This window comes from Capricornis sumatraensis, chromosome 15, assembly GCF_032405125.1.
Source record: "Capricornis sumatraensis isolate serow.1 chromosome 15, serow.2, whole genome shotgun sequence".
Lineage (NCBI taxonomy): Eukaryota > Metazoa > Chordata > Mammalia > Artiodactyla > Bovidae > Capricornis > Capricornis sumatraensis.
In genome coordinates this window covers 56920314-56947532 of record NC_091083.1, presented here as the reverse complement: position 1 = coordinate 56947532, position 27219 = coordinate 56920314, and the positions used below count along the sequence as shown (strand labels likewise).

The window sequence follows — 27219 nt, the reverse complement described above, 5'->3', positions numbered from 1 at the left end:
AACAACCGGATAAAGGAAACGGGCCTGAAGGGAAGCGAGCTGTGGCCCTGGCTGCAAGCTGGACCAGGCCATTTCCTGCGGCCTGGGAAGTGTGGCAGCAGCCCCTCTGTGGGACTGGACAGACCAGCCAGGGACCCACCGTCTTGCCCTCTGGGACCCTATGCTTGCCTGGACGGGTGGGGGTCCGATCTCTGGGACTGGAGGTCTGTGGCCCCTCCCAGATCACAGCCTGTGGAGAAGTAGGGAGCAGGGCAGGCAGAGCACCTGGCCAAGGCGGATGCTTGGCAGGCACACCTGTCATCAGGTGGACAGGACCAGTAGGTACTGAAGCAGCCTTGCCCGGGGGCACCCTGACAGAACAGAGGCAAGCAGGAGAGATACAGACAGGTCTTGGTGCCATCAGTAGGGCACAGCTGCCCCTGATCACCCCCAGTGTTTTGGTGTAAACACGCTCAGTCTGAGCAGAGCAGCAACTACTGTCCATGGTTCATAACTAGGAAACTGAAGCAATAGGAGGTTTCAGGACTTGCCCCAAATCTCAGCCAGGAAGTGTGAGAGCTGGGATGAGAGCCAGGTCCCAAGCGAGGGACACTCATGTGTGGGGACTTCAGGATGCATTCATTCACCTAACGGCTACCAGGCCATGAGAGCACGCTCTGGGTGTGAAGGGGGCCTGTGCAGGGGGCCTGTGCAGTTAAGGTTGAAGGAGAGGCTTGGATGTGAATGGGGTGAGTTCCTGGCAACCCCAGAGTGCTGACCTGAGTCCCTGGGTGAGTCCTCATCTTGAAGTTGGGGAACGCTGATGGAGCAGCAGCTGAGGGGAGCAGTCACATGGCTGGCTCCTGCTATGTAAGCCTGGGGCTGTGGCCAGGTATCCAGGTAGGAGGGGAAAGGCCCACTTTGGTTGGAGCACAATGCTTGGGGGAGTCAGGCCTGGAGAAGGTCAGTAAGAGAGTCCGAGGATCTGGGTGCAGGAACAGGAAGGGGACAGGCCCTCCACAGAGGCTTCCCCCTCCCCTGTGACCCCTCTTCCTCAAGGGCACCTGGCTCTCAGCCCCAGCCCCAGGGCCTGTGAGGAGAGTGCTCATAACACCACTTTGGTGTGGCCTCCTGGGCAGTCATGGCTGCTGCCATGGTGGGTGGGCAACGGGTAGCCCTTCCATCCACCCATGCCTGAGGCAGGTTCCAGCAAACCCGTTTCAGGGGAGCTGGGAGGAGGGATAGAGGCCTCAGTTACAGGGCCACAATCTCCGTCTGGGTCCTGGGCCTGCAACCACAGGGGCAGACAGTGTTCCTGCAGCTGGGACCTGCAGTTTCTTCCTGGGGGCTTCTGTCAGAGTTGCCCCAGTAGTGAAGGACCAGCAGACAGATAGAAAGAGACTCAATGGTGAGGTCAGGTCCATGGGTCATGGGGCCACCAAGGGCAGAGTATAGGTGGTTTGTGCAGTGGATGGGCCCCACCTTTTGTGGATGCGAGGCATCTGCCAGGCCCGTGCCCTGCCTTCCCTACCAAGGCCCCAGGCATGTGGCCTGAGCCTGGTTCTTGCACTATTTCTGGAACACACACCTGGTGGGGTTGGGGCCTGCACCCTGTGGTGCCTTGCCCTACATGCGTGCCTTCTCAAGCAGCTTCCACTGGGGTGGAGTCTGGGGCCAAGAGGGAGGGGCTGTGCAGGGTGCCAGATGGGGCTGCAGGGCACTGGCCAGGGAGCTAGACCCCCCATGCACAGTGCTGCAAGGAGGGCCCAGGCAGGCTTTGAAGGGTAGTCCGAGTCCCATAGCCTCCCCAGACTGGGAGCCTTTGAAAGAACATCTGGAACACGGACAACCGGCAAACTAGTCTCTGGATTCAGAAAACCAAGAAGTTAATCCCAACTGTGCCACTTGTGTGTTCCCCTGCCCCGCCCATGGGCCCCAGTCTCTCCCTACCTCCCAACTCTGCCCCTTCCCAGGCTGCCAGCAGACCATAGGGCTGGGGTCAGTGCCAACCCAAAGCACTGGCTCTTCTGAGAACCACAAAGTGCTTTGCCCTGCCCGAGGCCCACTCATGGGCCCCAACAGCACCTCCCCCATGTCCCCTCCCCAACTGGCCACCACCCCAGCCCAGCTGAGCACCAGGAGGTGGTAGGAGAGACAAGTGCCTGCCATGCCAGACTCGGAACAGAGGCACCTCCCATGTTCCCGGAGCCAGGACTCAGGCAGGACGTGAGTTGGTCAGACCCTGCATCTGGCGCTGGGGGCTACCAAAGCCAGGGAGGAAACACCTGCACCAGACGCAAGGGCCCTTGGCCCTTGCCTGTGAGCCTGAGTGTTGGGTCCTCGCCTGCAGGTGTGCACGGAGGGCTGTTGCAGCCATGGTTGATGCGGAAACACAGGAGGCCCCCACTCCAGGAAGCAAAGCATATACTCATGGGGGAGGAGTGCCAGGTGTTGGCGCCCATTGTCCCTGCCAGTGGCCTGTGGGACCCTGGTAGGGGGGCGCCCCGGGATAGTCCCTATCCTGCCCCCTCTCCAGGAAAAGACCTAGCTTTGTAAACAGAAACAACCAACCATTCCCCGCCGCCCCCCCCCCCCCCGCCCCCAAGTTAAAGCCCGGAAGAACCAACAGAGAGTGAGCACCTGCTGGGCGAAACGAGTCCTTGTTTGGGGGAAATGGGGAGGTCAGGGCCTGGGGGAGGAGGGTACTGTGCGCTGTGGGGGAGGTGGGGTGCCCTGAGGTTGGACGCTGGCCCCTGGGTCACCCACCGGGCTGGAGGGGCACAGCCTGGTTCAGTGAAGTCCTGTCGCCTCTCTCCATGGCCCGGTTGTGACAATTGTGGCTGGGAGGTGAGGCAGCCAGGGCCCCAACCAGGTGAGCAGGCCTCTACTACGCTGCCGCGCCCCCTGCCCAGCCTGCGCGGGGCGTGAGGCCAGGGGTCCGGCTGCGGCCCGAGATAAGCGCCGCACCCGTCGCCGCTTCCTGCGCTTCCTCCCAGCGCCGCCGCCGCGGGCCCCTTCCTGTTTTCTCGCGCGGGAGGGCAGGGCCGTGGGAGACGGGGCGGGGTCGTGGAGATGGGCGGGGTTGTGGGGCTAAGGGAGTTGTGGGGGGGAGGGGCGGGTTCGTGAGGCAAGGGGTGGAGTCATGGGGGGACAGGGCGGGGTCGTGGGGGAGGGGTCCTAGAGGGTGGGGCGGGGTTGTGCTGGTTGGAGCTGGACAGGGGGTGGCAATGGGGTCTTGGGAGATAAGGCAGAGGGTGGGGAGCCTTGCTGGACTTCCCTGGGAGTCTGGGTGCTTGTGCAGAGGTAGAGGGGGTGGGAGGAAGCACAGTGGGCTGTGCTCTGAAACACAAAAGAGGAGGAACATCGGTGTTCCCATCCCTCCTCCTCCCCAGTCCTGGATCAGGAACCTCCACATACTTGGCCCAAACCCTCTGTGGACTGGACTGGAGCCTGCTCCTTAGGGCCCATCCCCAACCTGGGGCAGCAGTGGCAGTGGGCGGGCAGGTAGAGGACCAAGTCTTGGTTTTGAGGACCTGTTGGGATGGGAGGTCAGCTGCTCTGGATCCCCTCCTTTGGGGATAGCTGCTCCAGCGTATTGGGCTTCCCTGGTGGCTCAGACGGTAAACAACCTACCTGCTGTGCAGATTAATTTAAGATACTTAATCTGCTTGTTCAGATTTGGTCATTAGAGATACACATTTATGTTACTTTACTGAAAACACCTCGTGGTAAAGAATCCGCCTGCCAATGCAGGCTACCACGGTTCCATTTCTGGGTCAGCCAGATGCCCTGGAGGAGGACATGGCAACCCACTCCAGTATTCTTGCCTGGGAAATCCCATAGACAGAGAAACCTGGAAGGCTACAGTCCATGAGGTCACAAAAGAGTCAGACAGGACTTTGCAACTAAACAACAACATTAGGTGTTGTAGGCTGTCAACTGAGTGACTGGGCTGTCTAAGGTGTTTGTCCATCAAGTGAAGAGTTAAGTCCCTCTTCATCTGCCCAGCCTAGCCTTGTTGGGAGCAGCCCTGATGCTGGCATGGTATGTGGCTGGTTGTGTTGGGGATGTTACTAAGGTTGTGGAGGTGGTGATGACCATGTCTACTGGGGAGAGGGGGTGCACTGTACCTGCTCTCAGGCATAATCCCTCCTCCTCTGGGCAGCTTGGGGGGAGGGTTCCACACCTCGGCTTAGGTCACCCCCTGCTAGGCTGGGTCCTGGGCGTGAGAGCTGTGACTTAGCCAGGCCAGGCTGCTAGAACTTCGCGCCAGGAGCTAGGTCGCCTGGGTCTGTTCCTGGTGAGCCTGACTCAGCGGGAGCTGGGGGTGGGGACTTCCTTTCTCCTGACCCTAGGGGAAGCAGGTGGGTGGGGCCAAGAGGGGGAGGGGTGGGAAGCCTGATCCAAGTCTGGAACCACCCAGGCCCTGAGGCTGTGGTCCTGCCTAGGAGGCATGGGTCTCTAGGCCCTAGGAGGCCAGTCTGCCCTGGGTCTTGCGCAGTGCTCACTTGACTGCTCTCTGAAAACAGCTGCCATCTGTGTGTGTGTGTGTGTGTGTGTGTGTGTATGTTTTCGCAGTCCTAATTCTGCTCCTGAATTCCCCCAGCCCCTGACTCCAAGGACTTGGCCCAAATTGAGACCCTGCCCCTCCTACCCTGGCAATGGAGGAGGGGCTTCTGGGGGGCAAGCTGCTTGGCTGCTCCCACTTGGGCACCCTGAGGCCCTCATCCCCACCCCCACCCCAAGGGTGAGGTGAGGAGAATGCTAGAAAACTGCTCCCTGTACAGGAGAGACAGTCAGCCTCTGTGTGTGTCCATGGGTGTCTCTGGGATGGGGGCACAGGTGACGTGATGCCTGTGCCCAGGCAGGGGTCTCTCAGCAGTAGGAGAAGCTGGGCTGGCACTCCCTTCGCCGTGTCCTGGCCAGGGAGTGGGGTGAAGATATGGGAGGGTCTGCCCTGGGGGTGAGTCAGAGGGGCAGAAGCTGCTAGACTCTGGCTACTATGGGTATGCCTCCTATAGAAACTACCCCCATGGTGGGGGGCACACCTTGGCCCAGCTGACCCGGGGCTCCAGTGGATGGGTCACCTGTCCCCCAGGCCCACCCCAAGTGGGAGTCGGAGGCCATGGGAGCTGAGTGTGCACGCTAATGGGTGACATGGCCTTTGTGCCTAAGCCCAGGACTCAGCATTGGTGTCTCAGAGCTCCCCCCATCCCCTGCCCCCGGCCATGACGAATGCAGCTGGACAGGACCACCCGTGTCCCTTTGGGCCTCATTCCCTGCTTTCTTCCTGTGTGCCAGCACTGTCCTTGGTGTCCTGGAGGCCATTTCTGTCTGTGCCTTGACCTGCCCAGGGCTCCTCTATGTCCACATCCATCTCCTCAGTTTGTCTTTCTCTGTCCCTTTGTTTTGGAGGTCTCTGGGCCCTGCTCACAATGCAGTGGGGATGGGTGTGAAGGGGGCCCAGGTGCTGCTCCCCCATTCCACCTGCTGAGGTGTGAGGCTCATGCCAGTTTAGAGAGGTGATTCCTTGGAGGCAGGACAACAATAAGAACAGCCCACGGCCTGTTCATCCCTTCAGACACACTCAGGTAGTGGACCCCTGTGCACCGACACCCAAGCTGACAGGGAGACACAAGTGCACAGTCTCAGACACACTGGGTGTCACACACAGTCATCATGGAAGGTCATGTTGAATCACATGGTCGCATTGTCACAGCATCACTGCCACGCTCAGAGCATGTGCAAACTTGCTCACATGTAGTCAGGTTCAGGCTCACGGCAGCCACGGAGCAGCCCACATTGTCGCGAGATGCCCGTGTCCCAGGATGCATGTGCCATGTCAGGCAGGGTTGCCAGAGATCAGCCCCATATGCTACTGGGGGAGGACAGGCCAGGGGGACACATGACCCCTTCTCTTGGAAGACCTCTTGGAAGACCTGTGTGGCCCTGAGAAGAGTGTGGGTGTGTGGAGGACTGCTGTTGGGACCCTGTTCCAGGAAAGAATTGCCCAAGATGATTTTGCAAACTTTCCCTGAACTCATGGGCTCCCCAGTGCTGGGGGACCAAGGAGGCTGTATGGAAAGGGCATCTGGTCCTGCAGGGATGGGGCACAGGGCTAGAGTGATGGATTCCAATGTGGGAAGTTTCAGATGGGACGCCTGAGCCCCGTGCTCTGGTCATTGGCCATGTGTCACTGGAGAGCCTGCACAGCTCACCCTGGGGGGCCGCAGGGATTGGTCATCGTGCTACCGTCTCTTGGGACACCGGGTTGAGTGAGAATGATGGACTGGGGTCCAGGATATCAGGTCTGCAGACAGGCATCAACCCCACCAGCCTCCTTCAGAAAGAGGTGCTGTCTTGGGCAGTCACTGGACTTGAAGAAAGTTTTAAGGATGAGATGAGGATGGTGAAACCTGGGTGAGAGTGTGGGGGGATTTCTGGGTGTAGTCTGACCCTTATTAGGCCTGAGTTAAAATAGAGAGTGGCAGGGAACGGGAGCTGGGAGGATGAGGAGTGCCCACACCTCCTGCCTCCCACCAGCTGCCTGGGGTAGTGTCCTGGAGGGATAGACCCCCCAACCCCCCCATCCCCCCTGCAACAACCACAGACACTAGAGTTTGGAGGAAAGGTGAGGTGCTTTATTGTGGCCTCGCCTGGTCCAGGGGGACCCAGCTCCTGGCTCCTCCTTTACAGCAAACAAATGTTATTTAAAAAGCCCTTGCTACATTGGTGCTTTGCATCACTGAAACCCCTTGGGAGAAAAAGTTTAATTAAAACTTAAATATATTGTTTTATGAATATAAAAAAGGCAAAGTAAAAAATACAGCCTAGTTCTAGAAAATACACTGCAAGAAAAGGATTAAGCTTAGCCCCAGCAGGGTCAGCCCACACGTCCTAGGCCTGGGCTTCCCGGCCAAGCCCCAGTACGTGGGGACCCTCCCGTTGGGGTGCCCTCGACCAGGCCAAGGCCCAGCGTCGCGGGTTCCTGCGGGGCTGTGACAGGTAGCGGCAACTCCGCCTGCGAGAGAGACAGAGCCATCGCACAGTGCCCCGGGCGACCTATCCAGAGATGCAGGCGCTGTAGTAGACAGCAGAGCTGGCATCGGACAGCGCGGCGATCAGGCTGCTCTCCTCGGGGCAGGACATGGTGCGTGGGGCCAGCTTGGCCAGCGCCACGTGGTACGGGAGCCCGGCGGCGTCGGGGCGAGTCCGGCTGCAGTTGAGGTACTGGTCGAACTCGGTCAGGTCCACGTCGGCCCACAGGTCGGCGGCGGGTCCCAGCGGCTCGGCGCTCTCCAGGGGCGGGGCTTCGGGTGGCGGCGACAGAGGGCCGGGATAGGGGCCTGGGCCGGGCGCGCCCGGGGCGCTGTAGTAGAGGCCGCAAAGCTGCGCGGCGGGGCCGGGCGCGGTCCTAAGCGCCTCGGTCGGCGGCGCCCCGAAACAGCCGCCTGGGTTCCTGGGCAGCTCGGCTGGGCCGTAGGGCGCACGGAAGGCCCGCAGAGAGCAGTCCTCGGGCGCCGCGGGCGGAGGGAAGAAGGCGGCCTCGCCGGGTTCCAGGCCGTCCAGCGGTGAGCGCTCCGGTGTGGGCAGCCCCAGACCGTCGAACTCGGCGCCCAACGGCGGCAGCTCGCGGAAGACCCGGGCCGGGCCCGTAGCCGCGGGAAAGGGCTCGGGAGGCGGCGGCGGCGGCGGCGGCGCCAAGCCTGGGAGGAGGAGGCCGGACTCCAGCCGCCGGGCCTTGCGCGCCTGCTTTTTGCGGCGCGGCCGGTACTTGTAGTTGGGGTGGTCGCGCAGGTGCTGCACGCGCAGCCGCTCCGCCTCCTCCACGAAGGGCCGCTTCTCCGCCGGGCTCAGCTCCTTCCACGCCTTGCCTGCGGACCGCGGGCGCGGGTCAACTGGGTGCCGTCGGGAGAGCTGGCAGGCTGACAGCCGAGCCCAGCGCGCGCCCCAGCGTGAGGTGCCCCGGGACCCCGCCCGCCCCCCCATCCCCAGCTCCCGCCCCTGCCTCGTGGCCACTCACCCAGCATCTTGCTTAGCACCGCGTTGTGCAGGTCTGGGTTCTGCTGCGCCAGCCGCTTGCGCTCGTCCTTCGCCCACACCATGAAGGCATTCATGGGCCGCCGGATGCGCGACTCATCGGTCCCCTGGCGCTCCCCACGGCCGGCCGGGCTGAGACCATAGCGCCCCTGCTCGGGGCTACCAGGCGGGCTGCGCGGCGGACTAGGCGGCGAGGCAGGCGCGGCGGGCGCGGCGGGGACGGCGGGGACGGCGGGGAGGCCGCGCGGCTCAGCGGCGGCCCCGGGGCCCGGGGCCCATGCACAGTCGCGGCGGGCGGGCGGGTCGTCCTGTGCGCCGTAGCCGAGCGGCGATCTCTGCATTCCAGCTGGGCGCGGCCTGGGCGGAACGGAGCGCGGGGAGCGCGGAGGGTGGGCGGCGGGCACGTCGGGGTCGGACGCGCTGCGCGGGCGGGCAGGCGGTGGTGGGGACGGCAGTGGCTTCTCGCCGGGTGGGCGCCCAGATATAGCAGCGCGGGGGCCAATGGGCGGCGTGGCGGACAGGGCGGGCCGGGACGGGCCGGGGCCGCCCCCCTCCTCCCCGGGGCTCCCTTTCTTCTCCGCGGGGCGAGATTCCGCCGCGGCCTCCTCGAAGCGGCGCCCCCCGCACCCGCTCTGAAGGAGAGACCCCCCTGAGTGGGAGAGGGCGGCTGATGTGGCCCGAAGCTTAGCAGGGGGCGGCCTTGTGGGGGCTGTCAGACTTTCAGAATCAGACCCCCGGGCAGGAACTGGGGGCGGGGGCGGCTGCCTTCCCAGCAGATTCTGACTCCAAGGGAAGTTCACCTTGGGAAAAGTGCTTTGTGTCTTGAGAGAGCTGCTTTAAGTAACTCCGGGCGTCACTGCTCACTTGTCCTTCACCTACATGTGGAACTTGTAGCTCTGGGAACTTTGAGCCTCTCCCTACCCCCACCGCTCCCCAGGTCTGTTCATGGGGTTAAGGGAGATGTTCACCGTGTCCCCCACCCCACTTGCAAGCGCTGGAAAATCGGCAAACCGCAGCAGCTGAGTACCTGGAAGAGAGGGTAGATGACAGGCACCTATAGCAGAGCAAGAGAAGGGGTCCAGTGGGTGGAGCCCAGCGCCTCATCCCCCTCCCCAGAGCCTGACTGACCAGTTGTAGTAGCTGGTTACCCAGTCCAGTGGGCCAGGCCAGCGCTGCTGCAGGAGTGAGGCTGGGTCAGGTGGCAGGAGGAGGGGGCCTTCCCCTGGGCCATCAGACCCCTGAGGGTGTCCAGAGGAGCTGCCAGCCTCCTTGAAGTCCCTTCCCACCCCTTCCAGAGGGTGTCTGGGTTCCCAGACCCTGAGGGGTGTTCTCCAGGCAGGCTGCTCCCCTGCCCCCCTGCTGAGGGTGGTTCTAATGGGGCTGTGAGTGTGTGTGTTGGGGGTGTAGGATAAGTTTTCCCTCCTGCACATCCCCGGGCAGTCTGCGAGCTCTGTAGCTCCACTACCTCATCAGGAGCCCCATCCCATGTGTTGCGAGCTCCATGACGTGTGACCTCAGGTGATGGTGATCCTAGGTGTGGGTGGCCAGAACTCCTGGATCCTCTGTCCCTGGTAGTCCCTCTACGCCAGTCAGGGCTTATGAGGGGGCAGGTCCCCTGTGGGTCTGACAGCTCCCGTAAGCGGCTGCGCCTGAGCTGTCCAGGGGAGAGGCCAGCACCCCCACAGGGGTCCTCCACCATGAGGTCAGTTGGGTGTGCATTCCATCCTCAGCGCAGGCTCTGTCATGTAGGGTTGGGTGGCTGCTATCAGGTTTCCACATCTCCCAGGCTCTGGCGCCTAATTAATGGACACTGAGCCCATGCTGATGGACTGAGGACAGTTGAGGGGGTCTCCTTGAGTCTCGGGGGAAGACTAGCTTTTCCTGGGAGGTAGGCAAGAATGAGGTCCTGAGGTTGGACGGGTGTACAGCATCTCCCAGATGTGACTGTTTCCCTTTGACCAATGTGGGTGGATTGGGGTTGGGAGAAGAGACATGTGAGGACGATGGGGCTGAAGGATGGGTCCATGGGACCAGCATCTGGCAGAGATGACATCGCCCTGCAGCCTTCTGGGTGTGGTCTGGGGTCAAAGGCCTGGCTCAGCCTGAGCAGCAGGAGTCTGAGCTGATCACCACTGGGCTTGGGAGGTGGCTTCTGGTTCCTCCACTCCAGCCCCTGACCGTATGGTGGATCTTCGGGTCCCTCAGGGCCCTGCCTGGCCCCGTGCAGTCCCTGAGAGCCAAGCGGCTCAAGCTGCTGGGAGCTCCGTGGCCAGAATTACCTCACCACCAGGGCTCCACACCCCAGGAGGGCTGCTTCGCCTGGCGCCAGCCACTGACCCTCCCTCTTGGCTGAGCTCCAGGACTCAGGTGTCCGGCTGTCACGTCCTGTGAGCTGGGGCTCAGCAAGGCAGGGGAGAGCCTCCTGAGGTGACCTCCACCTCATCGGGGTCAGGATCCCTCCTCTGTGTGCTGCCTGGCAAGGCTGACATTAGCTCTGGCCCACCATCCAGATGGGAAAACAGTGGGGTGGGAGCTGCAGTCAGGGTGGCCCTGACCTTGGAGCCTCTGGGCTGGGGATACTTCCTCTGGGGCTGTGGAAGGGCTGTCATGGGTGTGACCAGTTGGGCATCAGAGGTGTGTGTCTGTGTGTGGTCTGTGTGTCAGTGTCTGTCTGCCTGGGTGTGGGGATGTGGCTGGACTCTGCCATAGGAGATGAGGTCCTGCGGGGAGTGGAGGTCTGGCCCTGGACATCCACCAGGGGAGGAGTTCGTTCCCAAAGACTTCTCTGGCCACCAAGCTATGGCCCCCAGTCCATCCACAGTCTGAAGGTGTTCCTATGTCTCCAGGACCCACCTGGTCCAAGTCTGCTGCTGCTCACTTTGGGAGGTCCTGTCTGCAGCCCCCTGTCTCCCCAGACAGGAAGTGGGATGGCGGGCAAGCTTGTTCTGTGAGCGGGGGCTGGCCTGGGCAAAGTGGCTGCTGCCTTCCTGGCCCTCCATCCCCGCTCCCTCTGTCAGCCTGGTCTGGACCCGTAGGCTCTGGGCAAAGCCTGCAAGGGATTCTGGGTAATCCCCTCAGTGCCTCTGAGTGGGAGATTTGTTGGGCTCTGGGGGTGGCGGACCTCCCAGGCACTGCCCGGGGCATAGACCTCACAGGCTCCTAGCCTCCCAGGCCTGGCTTGCTGCAGGAGCAGGAGTGGGGCTGGGACCAATTACTGAGTCCCTAGAGGCAGGACTTCCCTGCTCCTAGAGCGGGAGCAGGGTCCCCATCAGTTACAGGTCCAGGTGGAGAGGTCTCTGGTCTCCTGACTCCCGGGCTTTGGAGCCAGGCCACCCAGTTCAGGCGCTGCCTTGTGGTCCTGGAGGCCAGGGCTCAGGCCTGGCCCAGATCCTCCTGTTCATCCTTGAAGCTGCCCCAAAGGCTGGATGGGGGTGGGGAGACCACCCGATGGCCTAGAACCAAGTGGGCACACTCCCCATGTGCATGCACGACTCGACCAGCAGCAGGCCTAATCCTGGGGGACGCTGGAGCTCAGGCATGGGCTGGCTGGCTTGTCCAGCCCATACCTTCCTGCTCTCAGTCCTGGTGTGCAGAGGGCCATGGGGGTGCGAGGGAGCTGGCGCGGTGCTCACGCTCACAGGGCAGTGTCTCAGGAATGCCGGGGTCAGGGCACAATTTACCACTGTCACTGTCATGGGGACCTGGAAGTCCTGGTTAGAGCTGGGTGATCTAGGGACTTAGGTGTCAGTGTGCTCGTGGGGGTGCTTGTGGGGCATGTGGGAGAATGGCACCCTTGCAGGTCCCAGGGCTGTGGTGCAGGGGTTGGGTCTGCCCCTGAGTGCTTCAGACTAGCAGGACCAAGTGGGTGGGGGGCTTCTCTGGGTTGAAGGGGACTTGTGAGTTGGGGGTGGGGGCACCTAACGTAGCCCGTGTGAGGAGTCCTCTGGGACAGTGGCTTCACCGGGGCAAACAGGCTGTGGTTGGTCATGTTAGATTACTTTTGTGGATGTCCCAGGAGTCAGGGTCCAGCAAGGGCACTGTGCTGGATTGGAGCTGGGGTCCCAAGCAGGGCGAGCCCTGGGGCATTGTGGCCATGGTTGTTCTCCAGTGTCCTGCATTCTGTGTGGGCCTCTCTTGGTGCTCAGCGGGGGCTCCGTGGGAACCAGGCGGGGGGGCCGGGGGAGCCCCCAGGCTGCTCTCAGTTTCCATGGCAATAGCAGGGAGGAGCCAGGAAACACTAGCTCAGGAAGGAAGGCCACAGCTGCGAGGAGAGAGCAGAGGGCCAGCCTGGCTGAGCAGGCGCCAGACACTCTGTCTGTCCAGTTGTCCGGCACAGCTAGCCTGCCAGGCTTATTGCTCTGCCCTTGGCTCCGCCCCCATGCCAGTCAGTCCGGGCTCAGGCAGCCACAGGGAAGGAGTCTTTGCTCAGACCTTGTCACCCCAGGCCTGGGTGATACAGGAGTGGTGCCCTGGTTCCCTGGAGACTCTTGGTGGGACAGAGATGGGCTCTCTGTGTGCCCTGCCTGGGGGGCTGTGTATTGACACACTTGGGTATCCTGAGCCCCCACCCTATGACTGCCCTGCTCTGGGCTGGCCCAGCCCCTCTTCTCTCCCGCCAGGCTCTGCTGACAGTCCTCATTTGCCCTGGGAAGCATGGAAGGAGAAGCCAAGCTCTCCAGGTGGTCACTGGCCCATGGGGCCTGGTGGGCACTGCCACTGTGTGTTCTTTTCTACTGAAACCCTGGCTTTGGTAACAAGTGGCTCTGATTGTCCAACCGATTGTGACTGCCAGCTGGGCTAGAAGGCAGGCCTGTGTCTTGGGGACCAGCCGCCCCTTCTCTCTCAGGCTCAGGAGTTACCCATCCATCCACCCATTGGCTACTGACCCACCTGAAAAGGTCAGGCCCTGTTCCAGGAGATAGGAGTGTAGCCGTGAACAAAACAGACCCAAGCGCTACTTGTGGGGAGTTTCTGTTCTGTAGGAGTGACAGACAATCAACAAATCCACAAAAAGTCAGAATCCAGGGTGCTAGGCTGTGGAGGAGAGAGGGGCTGTGTCAGGGTGCTCACTGCCTGTCCGTTCAGGAGGGGACTGTGGAGCCAACCCTGAAGAGTATGTGAAAGCAATGAAGGGACACATGGGGAAGAGTGTTCTGTGAAGAGGAAACAGTATGTGCAAAGGCCCTGGGGCAGGCACATGCTGGAGAGGGGACCAGGGCTGTGGGAGGCCTGGAGGGTCTTGCTTCCTTCTCTGAAGAAGACATGGGGGCTTGGGAGAGTTTTGAGCAGAGGAGCAGAGTGACTGGATTTAGCTCTCCACTCCATGCTGCTGTGTGGAGGTGGCCCAGTGCAGGCAGAAGTACTCACCACTTCTCCACCCGCAGAGAAGGCAGGGGTCGCTCTGGGAATGGGGCCTGGCTCCTGGGCCCCCCCCCCCCCGGGTCTGCTGCCCACAAAGGAATTTCCTTTGTCTCTTTCCACCAGGGAAGGGCTGGTGTGCCTGGACCCCTGGGAGGCACTGCCTTGGGGACCCTAGTGAGTTAGATCTCCTGCTTTCATCAGGGCCCCTGACCCTGCTTCTGCTGGGGCCCCTGGGGAGGGGGAGGGTGGAGTGGCCGCCAGCCTGGCGGGCTGGCAGGGCAGGGAGGGCGGTGTTTCTGGGAATTGTGTGGGGGAAGTGCATTGTTAGAGTGAGCCTGGAGCAGGCCGCCAGGGCCTCTGCTGCTGGCCTCTGGGGGGTGCCTCCTGCCTCCCCAAAGTGCTGCTTCTGGGGGAGGGAGCTGGGCCTGAGCCAATCCCTGGGCGGGGCTGGGACTTTCCGGGAGAGGCTGCTGGGGGCGGTGCTTCTTCCCATTCTGCAGACCAGGAGACTGAGGCCGAGAGAGAGCACTGGCCAGATGAGATGTGCACTGGTATGCAGGATGGAGGACTCAGGCTGGACCTGGTCCCTGGTCACCGCCCTGCCTGAGCTGAGAGGGCAGGACCTGAGAGAAGCTTGAATGGGACTGGCTGGGGTCAGAGCCCTGTGGCCCACAGGTGGGCTGGAGGGCCTGATGGAATAAAGTGCAGAAACAGCTGGGCACTGGGGTCAGGGAAGCATTGCCCACAGCGCAGCAGAGGGAGTGGGGGTTTCTGGGACTGTGACATCTCCCTGTCCGACCCCTGTGGCCATGGGAAGAGGGAGGGGGCTCCGTGTGAGTTTGGCAGCACTGGGCTTCCCACCGAGGCCCCTGCCCCAGCCAGAAGGGAAGCAGGATTCGACCTGCAGGGGTCATGGCCAGCTCTGGGCAGGCAAACGTGGGGACACAAATAGAAAAATAAATGGCCTGAGCTTCCGATGTTTCCGTGGTCTGAGGATGGGGGAGGGACAGGCCTCTGGGCCAATAGTGCAGCCCGTCTGTGTGGGATGGACCTTGAAGGGTTGTTGGGGTGTCCCCAGGCCACTGTCAGGGCTCCATCTGCCCACAGAGCCCCCGGGACAGGCCAGGCTCCCCACAGAGTAGGGCAGACCCATGAATCTCTCACCATAAAGGGGTCAAGTGTGGAAGACCCCTGCAGGGTGGGATACAACCCTTGCGTGACTTGGGTTGTGTGCCAACACCCCAGATACAGCAAAAAGGATGTAGGGTCTGGAGCCTCACTGAGCACCCTGCTGTGGGTATAGCCAGGTTCACTTCACGGTGTTGAGGTCACCCTGCAGGCACAGCTTTCTGGGGGTGGGGGTGGGTGGGAGGATCTGGGGGCCCAGGCAGCTTGCTGGGGGAAATTCCTTGGAGGAGGAAGTTCCCAAGATTCAGTAGGGTCCAAGGGGTCTTGGGTGGATGGTGACTATCCTGAGAAAGGTTCTGGGGTCATGAACTCATGAGGGAACCAGGGACTTCTAGGATGGAAAGTCAGGGGTTTGGGGGTTACTTAGTCACTACTACTCCAGCTTGAGCCCTGGCCAGAGTGGGACTCACCCCTAGAATCCACACATGAGGGTCTCTCTCCACAAATAACCACAGTCTCACCTGGGCTGCTTCATGGTTGTGGCCAGAACCAGTTGGACCTCCTGGCCTGGCAGGGGTGGGGGTCGAGGGGCCTGGCCCACAGGCCATCTGTGGCTCACTCCCGCCACCTAGAGGCCTCTGCTCATCGTTGGGGCCTGCAGGCCACAAGACAGGTCACCGGGCCTGGACCCTGCATGGTGTCACACTCCTCCCCCTGTGGTGGTGGCTTCCATATGGGACTGCACCTTGTCAGGCAGGGTTCAGGGCTCCCATCATGGGGCAAAGGGCTGCGGTCCCCAGGTCCAGCCGGGAAGCCCCCACCTCCTCTGTCATCCACCCCCACTTGCCTGTCCACTCTTCCCAATCACCCTCCCTCCTCCCACACCTCCTCATCACTGGTGTCTTGGTCTCCATTCATCTGTAGCCTTGGTGGCCTGTCAAGAGCCTCTGAGCCATGCCTGGCTCCTCATGAGCTGTCTCCGTGGTCCTTGCCAGAGGGAGGAGGAGGAAGGCTCGAGGTGGGCCGTCTGGGTTTTCCTCTCTGGTTGGGCTGGGGCAGGGCCCTTGTGCGCAGCTGACAGCTCCCTCTTGCCTCCTTGTCCCAAAGTAAGAGCCCACGTTGCCATGGAAACAATTACACTGAAAGACAGAAAATTATTTTCTGAACTGTGGGATATAGAACCCAAGCGCTTCTTTATTGCTGTAGCTCAGGGCGGCAGTGAGCGTGGCAGGATGCTGGGGGCATCAGCACAATGGCTGAGACATGAAGGGGCTCTAGTTTGTGTTGTGGTCAGTCCTGGCCCTGCTGTGACACGGCTTCATTCGTAACTGAAGGGACAGTATGCATCCCTTGGAGAGCAATGCAGAGGCGACTGGGAGGCTTTCCTATGGGGTTTCTTTTCTGCCAGGGGATGGTCTCTGACTCCCAGGTTGAGACCCTGTCCTATTCTCCCTCCCACCTGGCCTAGTCTCCCTCCTCAGCTCATAGACCTGCCCTGTTTCCATCTCCCCCATCCCCCTAGTTGGCCCCTGACTTGTGGTCACCCCTGCCCCTTTTAGCAGCTTGGATATGGTCACTGGCTGGGGGACAAACTCCAAACTCCTGTAATACATCCCCCAATCCCTCAAATCCCTGCCCTCCTCAGGGTGCCCAATGTTCAGTGTCCACTGGGCTCGCTGGGAGGCCTGTGCCTCTGCCATTTGAGGACAGAGGACAAAACCCCGAGGCCCCACCCACCCTGGGGGATAAAGGGCAAGGCTCTTCCTTCTTAACCAGCTCAGAGGTCATGCTTGAGTCTTTGTGGCTTAAAACGTCCAACCCAGCCACACATTGGAAGCCTCCCTCACTCAAAGCCCGGGACTGGATGGGGTTAGGAAGGTGCCAGGGGCCTTGAAGATGTGGGTAGGGCCCTGCCTCTGGAGATGCTGAGCTCCGCCATGGCATCTGACAAACCTGGAGCACAGGGGAGAGAGTGTCAACCCATATGGTCAGCATACAGCAAAGCACTGCAGATGTATTTCCGACAAACAGCTTCTGGTCCCTAACACTACAGTCAGAAGGAGAGGATCAAGAAAGGCCTCTCAGAAGCATCACCTGTGCTGTCAAGAAGGGTTCATGCCAGACAGCAACTCAACCTTAGTGGAGGCACCAGTTGGGGCAGGGTCTGGGCCATCACTGTTAGGGAGCCAGCCTTGAGGCCAGACCCCATCTGATTTCTCCCCAGGACAAACCAGGATAAAGTGCTGGGGATTAAGCAAAATGGCTGTCTGAGGAGGCCTTACAAATAGCTGTGAAAAGAAGAGAAACGAAAAGCCAAGGAGAAAAGGAAAGTTATACTCACTTGAAGGCAGAGTTCCAAAGAATAGCAAGGAAACATAAGAAAGCCTTCCTCAGTGATCAGTGCAAAGAAATAGAGGAAAACAATAGAATGGGAAAGACTAGAGATCTCTTCAAGAAAATTAGAGATACCAAGGGAACATTTCATGCAAAGTTGGGCTCAATAAAGGATAGAAATGGTATGGACCTAACAGAAGCAGCAGATATTAAGAAGAGGTGGCAAGAATACACAGAAGAACTATCCAAAAAAGGTCTTCACAACCCAGATAATCACAATGGTATGATCACTCACCTAACCCAGACATCCTGGAATGTGAAGTCAAGTGGGCCTGAGGAAGCATCACTACGAACAAAGTTAGTGGAGGTGATGGAATTCCAGTTGAGTTATTTCAAATCCTGAAAGATGATGCTGTGAAAGTGCTGCACTCAATATGCCAGCAAATTTGGAAAACTCAGCATTGGCCACAGGGCTGGAAAATGTCAGTTTTCATTCCAATCCCAAAGAAAGGCAATGCCAAAGAATGCTCAAGTTTAGTTTAGTTGAGTTCATTCGCTCAGTTGTGTCTGACTCTTTGCGACCCCATGAACTGTAGCATGCCAGGCCTCCCTGTCCATCACCAGCTCCCGGAGTTTACTCAAACTCATGTCCATTGAGTCGCTGATGCCATCCAACCATCTCATCCTCTGTCGTCCCCTTCTCCCACCCTCAATCTTTCCCAGCATCAGGGTCTTTTCAGATGAGGCAGTTCTTCGCATCAGGTGGCCAAAGTATTGGAGTTTCAGCTTCAACATTAAGAATGCTCAATCTACTGCACAATTGCACTCATCTCACACTCTAGTAAAGTAATGCTCAAAATTCTCCAAGCCAGGCTTCACCAGTACGTGAACTGTGAACTTCCAGATGTTCAAGCTGGATTTAGAAAAGGTAGAGGAACCAGAGATCAAATTGCCAACATCCGCTGGATCATCAAAAAAGCAAGAGAGTTCCTTAAAACATCTATTTCTGCTTTATTGATTATGCCAAAGCCTTTGACCATGTGGATCACAACAAACTGTGGAAAATTCTGAAAGAGATGGAAATACCAGACCACCTGACCTGCCTCTTGAGAAATCTGTATGCAGGTCAGGAAGCAACAGTTAGAACTGGACATTGAACAACAGACTGGTTCCAAATAGGGAAAGGAGTACATCAAGGCTGTATATTGTCACCCTGCTTATTTAACTTATATGCAGAGTGCATCATGAGAAATGCTGGGCTGGATGAAGCACAAGCTGGAATGAAGATTGCTGGGAGAAATATCAATAACCTCAGATATGCAGATGACACCACCCTTATGGCAGAAAGTGAAGAACTAAAGAGCCTCTTGATGAAAGTGAAAGAGGGGTGTGAAAAAATTGGCCTAAAACTCAACAGTCAGAAAACTTAAGATCATGGCATCTGGTTCCATCACTTCATGGCAAATAGATGGGGAAAGTGTGGAAACAGTGGAAACAGTGAGAGACTTTAGTTTTTTGGGCTCCAAAATCATTGCAGATGGTGACTGTAGCCATGAAATTAAAAGATGCTTGCTCCTTGAAAGAAAAGTTAGGACCAACCTAGACAACATATTAAAAAGCAGAGACATTACTTTGCCAACAAAGGTCCGTCTAGTCAAATCTATGGTTTTTCCAGTAGTGATGTATGGATGTGAGAGTTGGACTTTAAAGAAAGCTGAGCACTGAAGAATTGATGCTTTTGAACTGTGATGTTGGAGAAGACTCTTGAGAGTCCCTTGACTGCAAGGAGATCAAACTAGTCAATCTTAAAGGAAATCAGTCCTGAATATTCATTGGAAGGACTGATGCTAAAGCTGAAGCTCCAATACTTTGGCCACCTGATGCAAATAACTGCCTCATCTGAAAAGACCCTGATGCTGGGAAAGACAGGGTGGGAGAAGGGGACGACAGCGGATGAGATGGTTGGATGGCATCAGCGACTCAATGGACATGAGTTTGAGTAAACTCCGGGAGTTGGTGATGGACAGGGAGGCCTGCCGTGCTGCAGTCCATGGGGTCGCAAAGAGTCGGACAGGACTGAGCGACTGAAGTGACTGAGTGACTGAGGCCTCCAGGGTCCCCGAGACCACAATTCCAGCCAGAGCGCTCAGGGGCTCGGCGCAGGACTGGGATCGGGCAGCCGCCCTCTGGACTGAAGAAGGTGGCGAAGGAGGGCTCAAGGGGTGGGGAGAGGGGACCGACCTCAGCGTGCCTTAGCGGCCTCTTGCCGTCGGACCCGGGTCGCCCCCGCGCGGTGTCCGGAGGAAAGTGCAGCGTTCGGCGCTGCGGCCCCTACGCACGGCCGGGTTCCGCGCTGCCGCAGCGCCCTCCGCCGACTAACCGGCCCGCTCGCGTTCAGGCCTTGGGCGGCGGCCCGCGTCAGAACTACACTTCCCAGGATGCCTTGCGCGCCTACCTGGCTCCTGGGAGTTGTGGTCGGGAGCGGGGAGGGCTCGCGCAGGGTGGGCGGGAGCGAGAACTACATATCCCAAGATGCAGCGCGGCGTCGCGGGGGCCGGGGGTTTGAACGGAGGGTCTCCCGCCCGTGGCGGGGCTGCGTCTACTGCGGAGGGTGCGGGAGGCTGCGGCGGCCGGGGCCGGGGTCCGGGCCGGGAGGCTGAGGCTGGCACGGCGGGCACTGGGGGCCCTGCCCCCAAGGCGATGATGGGCAAGGAGGAGGAGATAGCGCGGATCGCCCGGAGGCTGGACAAGATGGTGACCAAGAAGAGCGCGGTGAGGGGCGCGGGCCGTCAGGACCCCGGGACCCCCGCCCCGCCGAGCCCCCGCCGAGCCTGCCGAGCCCCCGTCAGGGTCGCGGTGACCATTCGAAGGGCAGGACGAGGCTCCGCCCTGGCAGAGACTCTCAGGACGCGGGGAGACCCCCGCCAGAGGCCGAGACCCCCATCCTGGGCCAGCCCTAACCCTTCACCTCGCACCCACGGCAGAGGCCGCGATCCGACCTGGACCTTGTCCCGGGAACCACCCGCTTTGGACTCAGACCCCAACTGTCAGGCTGAGACCCCGCGGGCCTGGGATTTGCCCGTTTCCACCCCTCACTCCAGACCCCCTCGGGAGGCCGGCCAGGCGGAGACCCTCCTCGGCCCCGCCCCTCCAGGCCTCCCTGAAGTTCGGGCCTGTACAGCCTTGACTGGCCGCCCGCCGCCTTGGCCTTCCTCCTCCCCATCCTAGGCATCCTCGGAGTCCCCCAGAACTCCCTGCCAAGGCCCACCCCGACTCAGAGCCCTCTGTCCCACCTTAGGTCTCCCACATCCTTTCTCCGCCTTCAAGAGTTTGGAGTGTGAGATTGGACCCCTTGTTCCCTGGAGCTGTGGCACCTCCCCTACCTCTGCCTGGTCTGGGGCTGCGGCGGCCCCGACGTCTCATTTCTCCAGCCAGACGGCCAGAGGGCTTTCTTGGGTGGGAAGGCCTTTTTTTTCCTTGTCTGTTCAGTCGCCCAAGAACCAGGTTGCCCTAATAAATTCTTTCCCTTCCATAGCCATGGCTCAGCCAGAAGCTCCTGGGGAGTGGGTAAATGCGTAGGCACCTTGGGAAAGAGCCCTAGGAGGCCCTGAGCCTGCCCTGGGAATCCCAGGGCCGCGGACTCCAGCCAGCCATGCTCGCTGTGGGGCTGGTTCTCCGTTGTCCCTAGGCCAGTGAACCTTTGGGAAAAACAGCTGGGGCTCAGAGGGCCTAGCAGATGGGCCTCCAGTTCCAGGCCCCTCTCAGTTTTGGGCCTAGGTGACCTGTGTACCCTCATAGGAAGCATCTTTGCTGGGTGGTACCTGCCTCTAGGGTGGGGGTGGGGGGTCCTGCTGCTCCTAGAGAGGCTCAATAAACAAAACCTGCTCTTTCCCCAGACTCAGCTCCTGGGGTGGGCGAGTGGTGGTGGCAGTTGCGGGGGAAGTTCAGCTTGGGGCTTAAGATGCCTGCCCAACCACCTCAGGGCTGGTGGTTTGGGGCTGGCTTTTGGGCTGAGTATGGTTGAGTCGGTCTTTGGACAGGGTTCTCCACCCAGGCGGTGAAGGGGGCTGATTCCCATGCTATCATTCATCTATCAAGCAACAACACTGCCTCGTCCCCAAACCCTGCACAATGTCCACACCCCTGGGAGGCAGTGGGCAGCCCAGAGCAGGGGTGTGGGAATGTCTATGGCTGTTTCCAGAGATGCCAAGAGAAAAAAGTTGCTTTCCCCAGAGGAGACAAAACAAACGCCCTCCAGGTCGGGGCAGAGATGGGTCATGGGACCCACGGAGGACTGGGTGGGGCCAGGCAGGGCTAGGGGAGGGGACACCTAGGTGGAGCACCACATGGATGGAAGCCCAGGGGAAAATGAGGAGGGGGGACAGGTATGGACTGGGAAGGGCGTGAGAAGGTTTGAGGCACCAATGACCGGTGAGTGAGAGCCAACAGAGACTTCTGGTGGGTCCCAGTGCCTTCAAGTCCCCTTGGGGAGTAGGGGGCCACGACTGGGAATCCTGTTTTATGCCTCCCTGGTCCGGAGGCATCAGAAAGCTGGTATCCTGCAGCCTGGGGCACCATTCTGGGGAAGATGATTGCTGAGTTGCGCTGTGCCCTTGTCTCTGGTGACCATTTGTCCCCTGTGAGGAGCTTACCACGGGGCTGGACTCTGCAGCCCGAGGGGCAGGACTTGCCAGGGGTGATGAGGGGTAGGCTGCAGCCTGAGCAGAGGTGCCATCCAGATTGCAGAGGGGCAGGTTGTGCCCCTCCCACAGCTAGGCTGCCTTGGGTGGCTGCCTCCCCCATGTCCTCAGACGCACACACGTGAAACCTCACTGGTGGGTTCCCTGAGGCTTCTGTGGAGGAAGGCAAAGCCCGGCGCGGGTGGGGTGGTGCAAGGCCTCCCCCTGACTACAGAGCTGTGGTTTCAGCAGAGCTCTAGGAGGAGATGGGGGCAGGTGTGTTGCTGGTGGTGGGAGCAGCAGGGCCAGCGTTCCTGAAGGGCCCCAGGGAGCTGTCTGCCGTGGCGTCATGTGGCTTGTGTGTGTGTGCCCCGGAGGAAGCAGATGTGGGTGAGAGTGCTGGTCAGAGAAGGGAGACAGGGCTCTGTTGGGCCAGGCGAGGTGACACAGCTGGAGAGAGTGAGGAGGGTGTGGGGGTTCATGTGAGGAGAGCAGAGGCCCCTGAGGTCTTAGCCTCAGCAAGGGGCGCTGAGGAGAGGCTGCCAGAGTTCCGTGGGCAGAGGACATGGGACCAGGCAGGAGTGGGCACTTCTCAGGGCTGTGTTTCTTCCTGGTATGGCACCCCTGCCAGGGAGGGCTGTGGCCCTTTCCCCTGTTGGCCCTGTGGTGGTGGGTTGGGATTAAGTGCAAAGCCGCTTTCCCATCATGCTTGCGTTCCCGGGGCATCTGATCCAGGTGGGTCTCCAAATTGTCACTGCCTGTGTTTGTTCCCCCAACCCTTGTGTGTAGGATGAGGTGGGCTCGCCCACCAAGAGCTGAGAGTCATTTACGTGGGCCCTCCCTTCTTCCAGGAGGGAGCCATGGACCTGCTGCGGGAGCTGAAGGCCATGCCTGTCACACTGCATCTGCTGCAGGTAGGGCCCCATGAGCCCCCCAGCTCCCAGCACCTGGTGGGGCTTCCTGCCCCTGCTCTGCTTTCGGTTGGCATGAATCCCTGCCCCTGAGGAAACGGTCCCTGCCTTTCTCTGTTGCTCCATGAGATAGGGATGGGCATTCAAGAGAAACCGACGGTGTTTCTCACTGAGGCTCGTGCAGATGGAAGGGTGCCCCCTCCCCTCACTCGTCCCCAGCCTTGCCCTGTGGGAGTCACCATGGATCTGTGGGGAGGGTTTGCCCGCTGCCCCCAGCCTGGCCGCTTGCCTTGCAGTCCACCCGTGTTGGCATGTCCGTCAATGCCCTGCGGAAGCAGAGCTCGGACGAGGAGGTCGTCACACTAGCCAAGTCCCTCATCAAGTCCTGGAAGAAGCTCCTGGGTATGGGTCAAGCAGCCTGGGCTGAGTTTTGGGGCAAGGGGCACCCAAGACTCTGGCCCCTTGCTGGGCAGCACTGGGTAGGGTGCTGGCTATGCTGTCCTGGAGCAGGGAGTGCCCAGTCTAGGAAGCACCAGGAGGAGAGGGGCCCATGAGGAGGGAGGGAAGAGCTGGAGGGGGGCTGCTCTGAGCCCTGGAGGGGGACCTGACAGAGCTGGGGGAGGTCACGTGGGGAAAAGTGTCAGGGCAGCCAGGGGGCAGCCCCAGACCTGAGGGAGGAGAGCTTGGAGGGGAGATGGAGGAGGAACAGGTAGGAAGGACATGGGGTTAAGAGGAGGAAGATGGGGGTGGTCTGCAGCCATTCAGAGGAAGTGGGGCTGTGGGGCGACTGGTATGCCACCACTGGACCCCAAGGTGCCCCTACCTTCCCAGCTCCTTCTGGGCTTTGTCCAAACCCTCAGAAAAGAGAGCTGCATGTCCTGGGCTCCATCTCTGTGGGCTATCACTCTGCTGAGAGTTTTTGTACTCAGGAGGCCTTTCCAGGACCTTCGTTGGTTGGGGGAGAGGACCCTGGTCTTTAGCAGGAAGCTGGGGTTGGAGGCAGGGTCCGAGGGCTGGGGCTGTGCCTTGGTGGTGGTCTGCCCCCCTCGCTGGCCCTGCGCTGCCCTCCTGGTCTGCCTTCTCCTGGCCAGCCCTTCCTTCTTTCCTGGCACCTGTAGATGCTTCAGACGCCAAAGCCAGGGAGCGGAGGAGGGGCGGGTCTCTGCCCACGTCATCCTCCAAGGAGGCCTCCGAGGCCCAGGACCCCAGGTAGCGCATCCAGAAGGCACATGCCTCCCCTCCATGTCCCTGCTTTCTTGGCAGACCAAGGTGCTGAGTTCTGGGAGCCCTGGGACGGGGGGGCTGAGGTCCCCAAAACACATTGGTCCTTCCCGCTCCTTGGAAGGGACTCTCCCTGGGGTTAGCCTCTTGCTGCACACTGACCCCCTAGAGATTCCTCTGGGTCTTTTCAGCCCCGAGCATCTAACGGGAGGCTGAGTCTGCCTGGCTGCACACGGCTGACACATACCCTGAGCAGGCCTGGGGGAGCCTGCTGCTCTCATCCCCAGCTCCAGGGGTGGTTCTCACTGGCCAGCTCTGGATATCCCCCTTGGCCTGGTGTCTGTTGATGTCGGTCCCTTCCCTGGGGATGCCCCAGCCTGTGGTGTGATGCAGGTTCTGGAGCCATGAGGCCTTTCTGCCACCCTGGTGATGGCTGTGGCGGAGAGGCAGCTGTGCTCTTGACCTCACTGGGCAGCAGTGGCCAAGGGCCAGGAAAAGCTGACCCTGAATCCGTGGCATGGCCTTGTAGAGTCGTGGGCTCATCCGCCCACCTGCACATGTTTTTCCTCCAGGAAGCTGCCTGTTTCCACTGACTTCCATGGGGATCATGGGGTCACGAGATCCAGGGGTGTGAGAGGAGGGCTGGCTGGACACAGGGGGTGCCCAGACCTGTGAGGAGTGGGGCTGCCTGTGTAGTGGTACCAGGTTTTGGATGACCCCTAGCCCCAACCTGGCAGTCTGCATCAGGCACTGTGGCCCCATGTTCCAGGCCTCCCTGAGGCAGAGACCCCATCTGGGATTGTGCCCCACCCAGTGAGCCTCACTGCCTCTGGCTGGACTGCATGGACACGCTGGAGCTGACTGCACAGGGGCAGGGTTGTGGGCTGCTTTCAGAGTGGAGCAGACGAGGTCTGGGGGCATCATGGCTGTGACGTTGGCTTTTCTGGGGACCGCATCTCATGGGGGTGCATGTGGCCTGAGTGGGCCTCTCTCCAGCCGCAAGAGGCCAGAGCTGCCCAGGATGCCCTCAACACCAAGGATCACCACGTTTCCCCCGGTGCCAGTCACCTGTGACGCTGTGCGAACCAAGTGTCGTGAAATGCTGACCGCTGCTCTGCAGACAGACCGTGAGTGCTTCGGTTGGGGCCACCCAGCACACCTCAGGGTCCTGACTCCTGACACCACACTCCATTCCCAGGCCTGGGCCCTGCCTCCCTGCAGAGGCCTGAATGCAACTGGTTGCTGCTGCCCTTGGGGGCGGGGATCCCACACAGGTTGAGGCGTGGGGGTTAGATCTGGCAGGCAGTTGGTCAGGGCTCTTTCTTACAGATGACCACGTGGCCATTGGTGCAGACTGCGAGTGCCTGGCGGGCCAGATTGAAGAATATATCCTTTGTATGGGGGCTGGGCGCTGGGTGGGCTGAAGTTTCTGGGGGTTGCAGGGTTAACCAGGCCCAGTTCCCTTGGCGGCCACTGCTTGGTCCCCTCGACAGGGAGTTGGGCAGTCGGGGGCCCTCCTAGACCCTATGGAGTCTGACCGTGCCTGCAGTGGACTTGGGTCCCAGAGCCTGCGCCTGCAGCTGGGCCTCAGCCAGGAATGTGTCAGTGTCCGGACTCCGTGTTGCTGGCTTTTCCGACACGGTCCCCACAGAGAGGCCCTCAATAGCCCAGGGACAGGTTGGAGGGCAGGGTGTTGGCGTTGGGACAGGTCCTTAAACACCCACACGTATCTTCCGGGACGTGGGAAACACAGACATGAAGTACAAGAACCGCGTGCGGAGCCGCCTCTCCAACCTAAAGGATGCCAAGAACCCCAGCCTGCGGCGCAACGTGCTGTGTGGCGCCATCACGCCCCAGCAGATTGCTGTCATGACCTCAGAGGTGAGCCTACCAGGGGTGCAGGGGGCTGCCCCTGGGGGCCGCAGGCTAAGCATGTGCCCCTCGCCTTAGGAGATGGCTAGCGATGAGCTGAAGGAGATCCGCAAGGCCATGACCAAGGAGGCCATCCGCGAGCACCAGATGGCACGCACAGGTGGCACACAGACGGACCTGTTTACCTGTGGCAAGTGCAGAAAGAAGAACTGCACCTACACGCAGGTAAGCGCTGGTTGCCTCTGGGGCCCCGCCCTGCCCTTGCTGACAGCTGGGTCCCACTTGCATGGACGCACGTGGGCTGCGCTGTGTGAGATGCCGAGATTCAGGCCTGACTTTAGCCTCCCACAGGGCTGGAAGCTGCCTTCACCCTTGGGGCCTCCTCCTTGCCGAGGTCCCCAGTAAGCAGCCTTCAGTGGTGGGTATAGTGTGCTCTGGGTCACTAAAGTTGGGGGGCACCTGGCCTAACTGTGTTGCTGCTGGCAGGAGGATGGGTGCCCGGTAGTGGCAGTGGGAATACACTGAGTCATGGAGGTAGACACTGATGGGGCCCCAAGGGATGTCAGGGGGCCCTGTAAGCAGAAAGCAGTTGGGGTGGCCCCCAGGTTGGGGTCACTGGGTAGGCTCAGCCCAGGTCATCCAAGAGGGCCAAGGTGTCGTGAGGCTAGTGCTGCCTGAGGATGTAGGGGGTGCTCCCCAGGTTGTGACTCCAGGGAAGTCCTGCTCCCAGGGCCCTCCAGCTGCCAGTAACTGAGGTCCTGGGGCTGGGTACCCCACCATCACAGCCCTCCCCACAGGTGCAGACCCGCAGCTCTGATGAGCCCATGACCACCTTCGTTGTCTGCAATGAGTGTGGGAACCGCTGGAAGGTAGGGGTGAGCCCAGGCCGTCCTGTTCTTTGGAGGTGGTTGTCTGAAGTGTGAATTTGGGAATGGCCATGCCAGCCAGTCTCTTGGGCGCTGTGAAGGTGGTGGATGGAGACCCAGCCCTGCCTCCTGCCCTCTGGGGTCCTGCAGGCCACATGGCTGCTGCCTCTTGTCTGTTTCTTGCAGTTCTGCTGAGCCCTTGTGCACATGTGCCTGCAGCCTTGGGCTATGGCCAGTGCTGGCCAGTGCCCTTTCCCCATCCTCTGCTGACAGATACAGACACAGCTTCTTGGAAACCTGCCCTCAGAAGGCAGCACACCCTGCCCCGTCCTACCTGCAGTGCACCTTTCCCCTCAAATCATTAAATGTTTCTTTTTGCCACCGTTTTGTCCCTAGCCATTGGTCCTGGTGGGCCACGCACAAGCTTGGGCTTCAAGCTGGGTCCCCATCCCCTCAATTCTGGTCTGTCACCCCAACCCCCCACCCCCTGCTGCTGTGGGAACAGCCCATTTCCCTGGGGCTGGGTGACAAAGGCTTGGCCCGGTGGGATAGCCCTGGAGGGAAAAGCCAGTGTGTGCCCATGGCGGGGCAGGGTTGGGCATGCATAGCATGAATGGTGGGAGGGGCGCTGGGTGCACAGAGGACCCAGGGTCTCAGGATCTCTCCAGGTACTGCAGCTCAGGGTCCAGGGATCATGCAGGGAGGTGAAATCTGGGCCCACAGCTGTGTTTGCCTGCAACCCTTCAGGATGCCCCTGCCCCACTGCTTGTGGAGGCAGTGTGGATGGGGGTGGACCCCTGATGACGGTCCTGGGTTCCGGTGCAGCTC

The 27219-nt window shown here is 60.4% G+C and overlaps 2 protein-coding genes across 7 annotated transcripts; one reads left to right on the top strand and one right to left on the bottom strand.

The window, feature by feature from the left end:
* Positions 1-641: 641 nt before the first annotated feature.
* On the top strand, positions 642-26752 carry TCEA2 (transcription elongation factor A2). 6 transcript variants are annotated; one of them, XM_068987070.1, is made up of 10 exons: positions 642-728; positions 22373-22435; positions 22729-22834; positions 23551-23641; positions 24635-24780; positions 24983-25039; positions 25380-25534; positions 25604-25750; positions 26323-26394; positions 26578-26752. In XM_068987070.1, exons 2-10 carry the CDS (start codon positions 22382-22384, stop codon positions 26584-26586), a joined length of 837 nt encoding a protein of 278 aa, XP_068843171.1. In that variant the 5' UTR covers positions 642-728; positions 22373-22381; the 3' UTR covers positions 26587-26752. The 6 variants fall into 6 exon arrangements, with proteins under 6 accessions (XP_068843171.1, XP_068843172.1, XP_068843170.1 ...); XM_068987071.1 differs by having other exon boundaries at positions 649-770; XM_068987069.1 differs by lacking the exon at positions 642-728 and adding an exon at positions 7379-7550.
* Positions 6649-8360, bottom strand: SOX18 (SRY-box transcription factor 18). Its single transcript, XM_068987065.1, has 2 exons — positions 8003-8360; positions 6649-7853 (listed from the first exon to the last, which is right to left on the bottom strand). The coding sequence occupies exons 1-2, from the start codon at positions 8358-8360 to the stop codon at positions 7042-7044; spliced, it is 1170 nt and encodes a 389-aa protein (XP_068843166.1). The 3' UTR covers positions 6649-7041.
* Positions 26753-27219: the final 467 nt, after the last annotated feature.

Bases quoted from the DNA above. Each gene is read 5' to 3' on its own strand.
- TCEA2 (XM_068987066.1), top strand. From the start codon at position 19,543: ATGATGGGCAAGGAGGAGGAGATAGCGCGGATCGCCCGGAGGCTGGAC. The intron at 23,642-24,634 runs GTAGCGCATCCA...ATGTGGCCTGAG, and splicing joins TCCGAGGCCCAGGACCCCAG to TGGGCCTCTCTCCAGCCGCA. The intron at 25,040-25,379 runs ATATCCTTTGTA...AAACACCCACAC, and splicing joins GGCGGGCCAGATTGAAGAAT to GTATCTTCCGGGACGTGGGA.
- SOX18 (XM_068987065.1), bottom strand. From the start codon at position 8,360: ATGCAGAGATCGCCGCTCGGCTACGGCGCACAGGACGACCCGCCCGCC. The intron at 7,854-8,002 runs GTGAGTGGCCAC...CGCGGTCCGCAG, and splicing joins GGTGCTAAGCAAGATGCTGG to GCAAGGCGTGGAAGGAGCTG.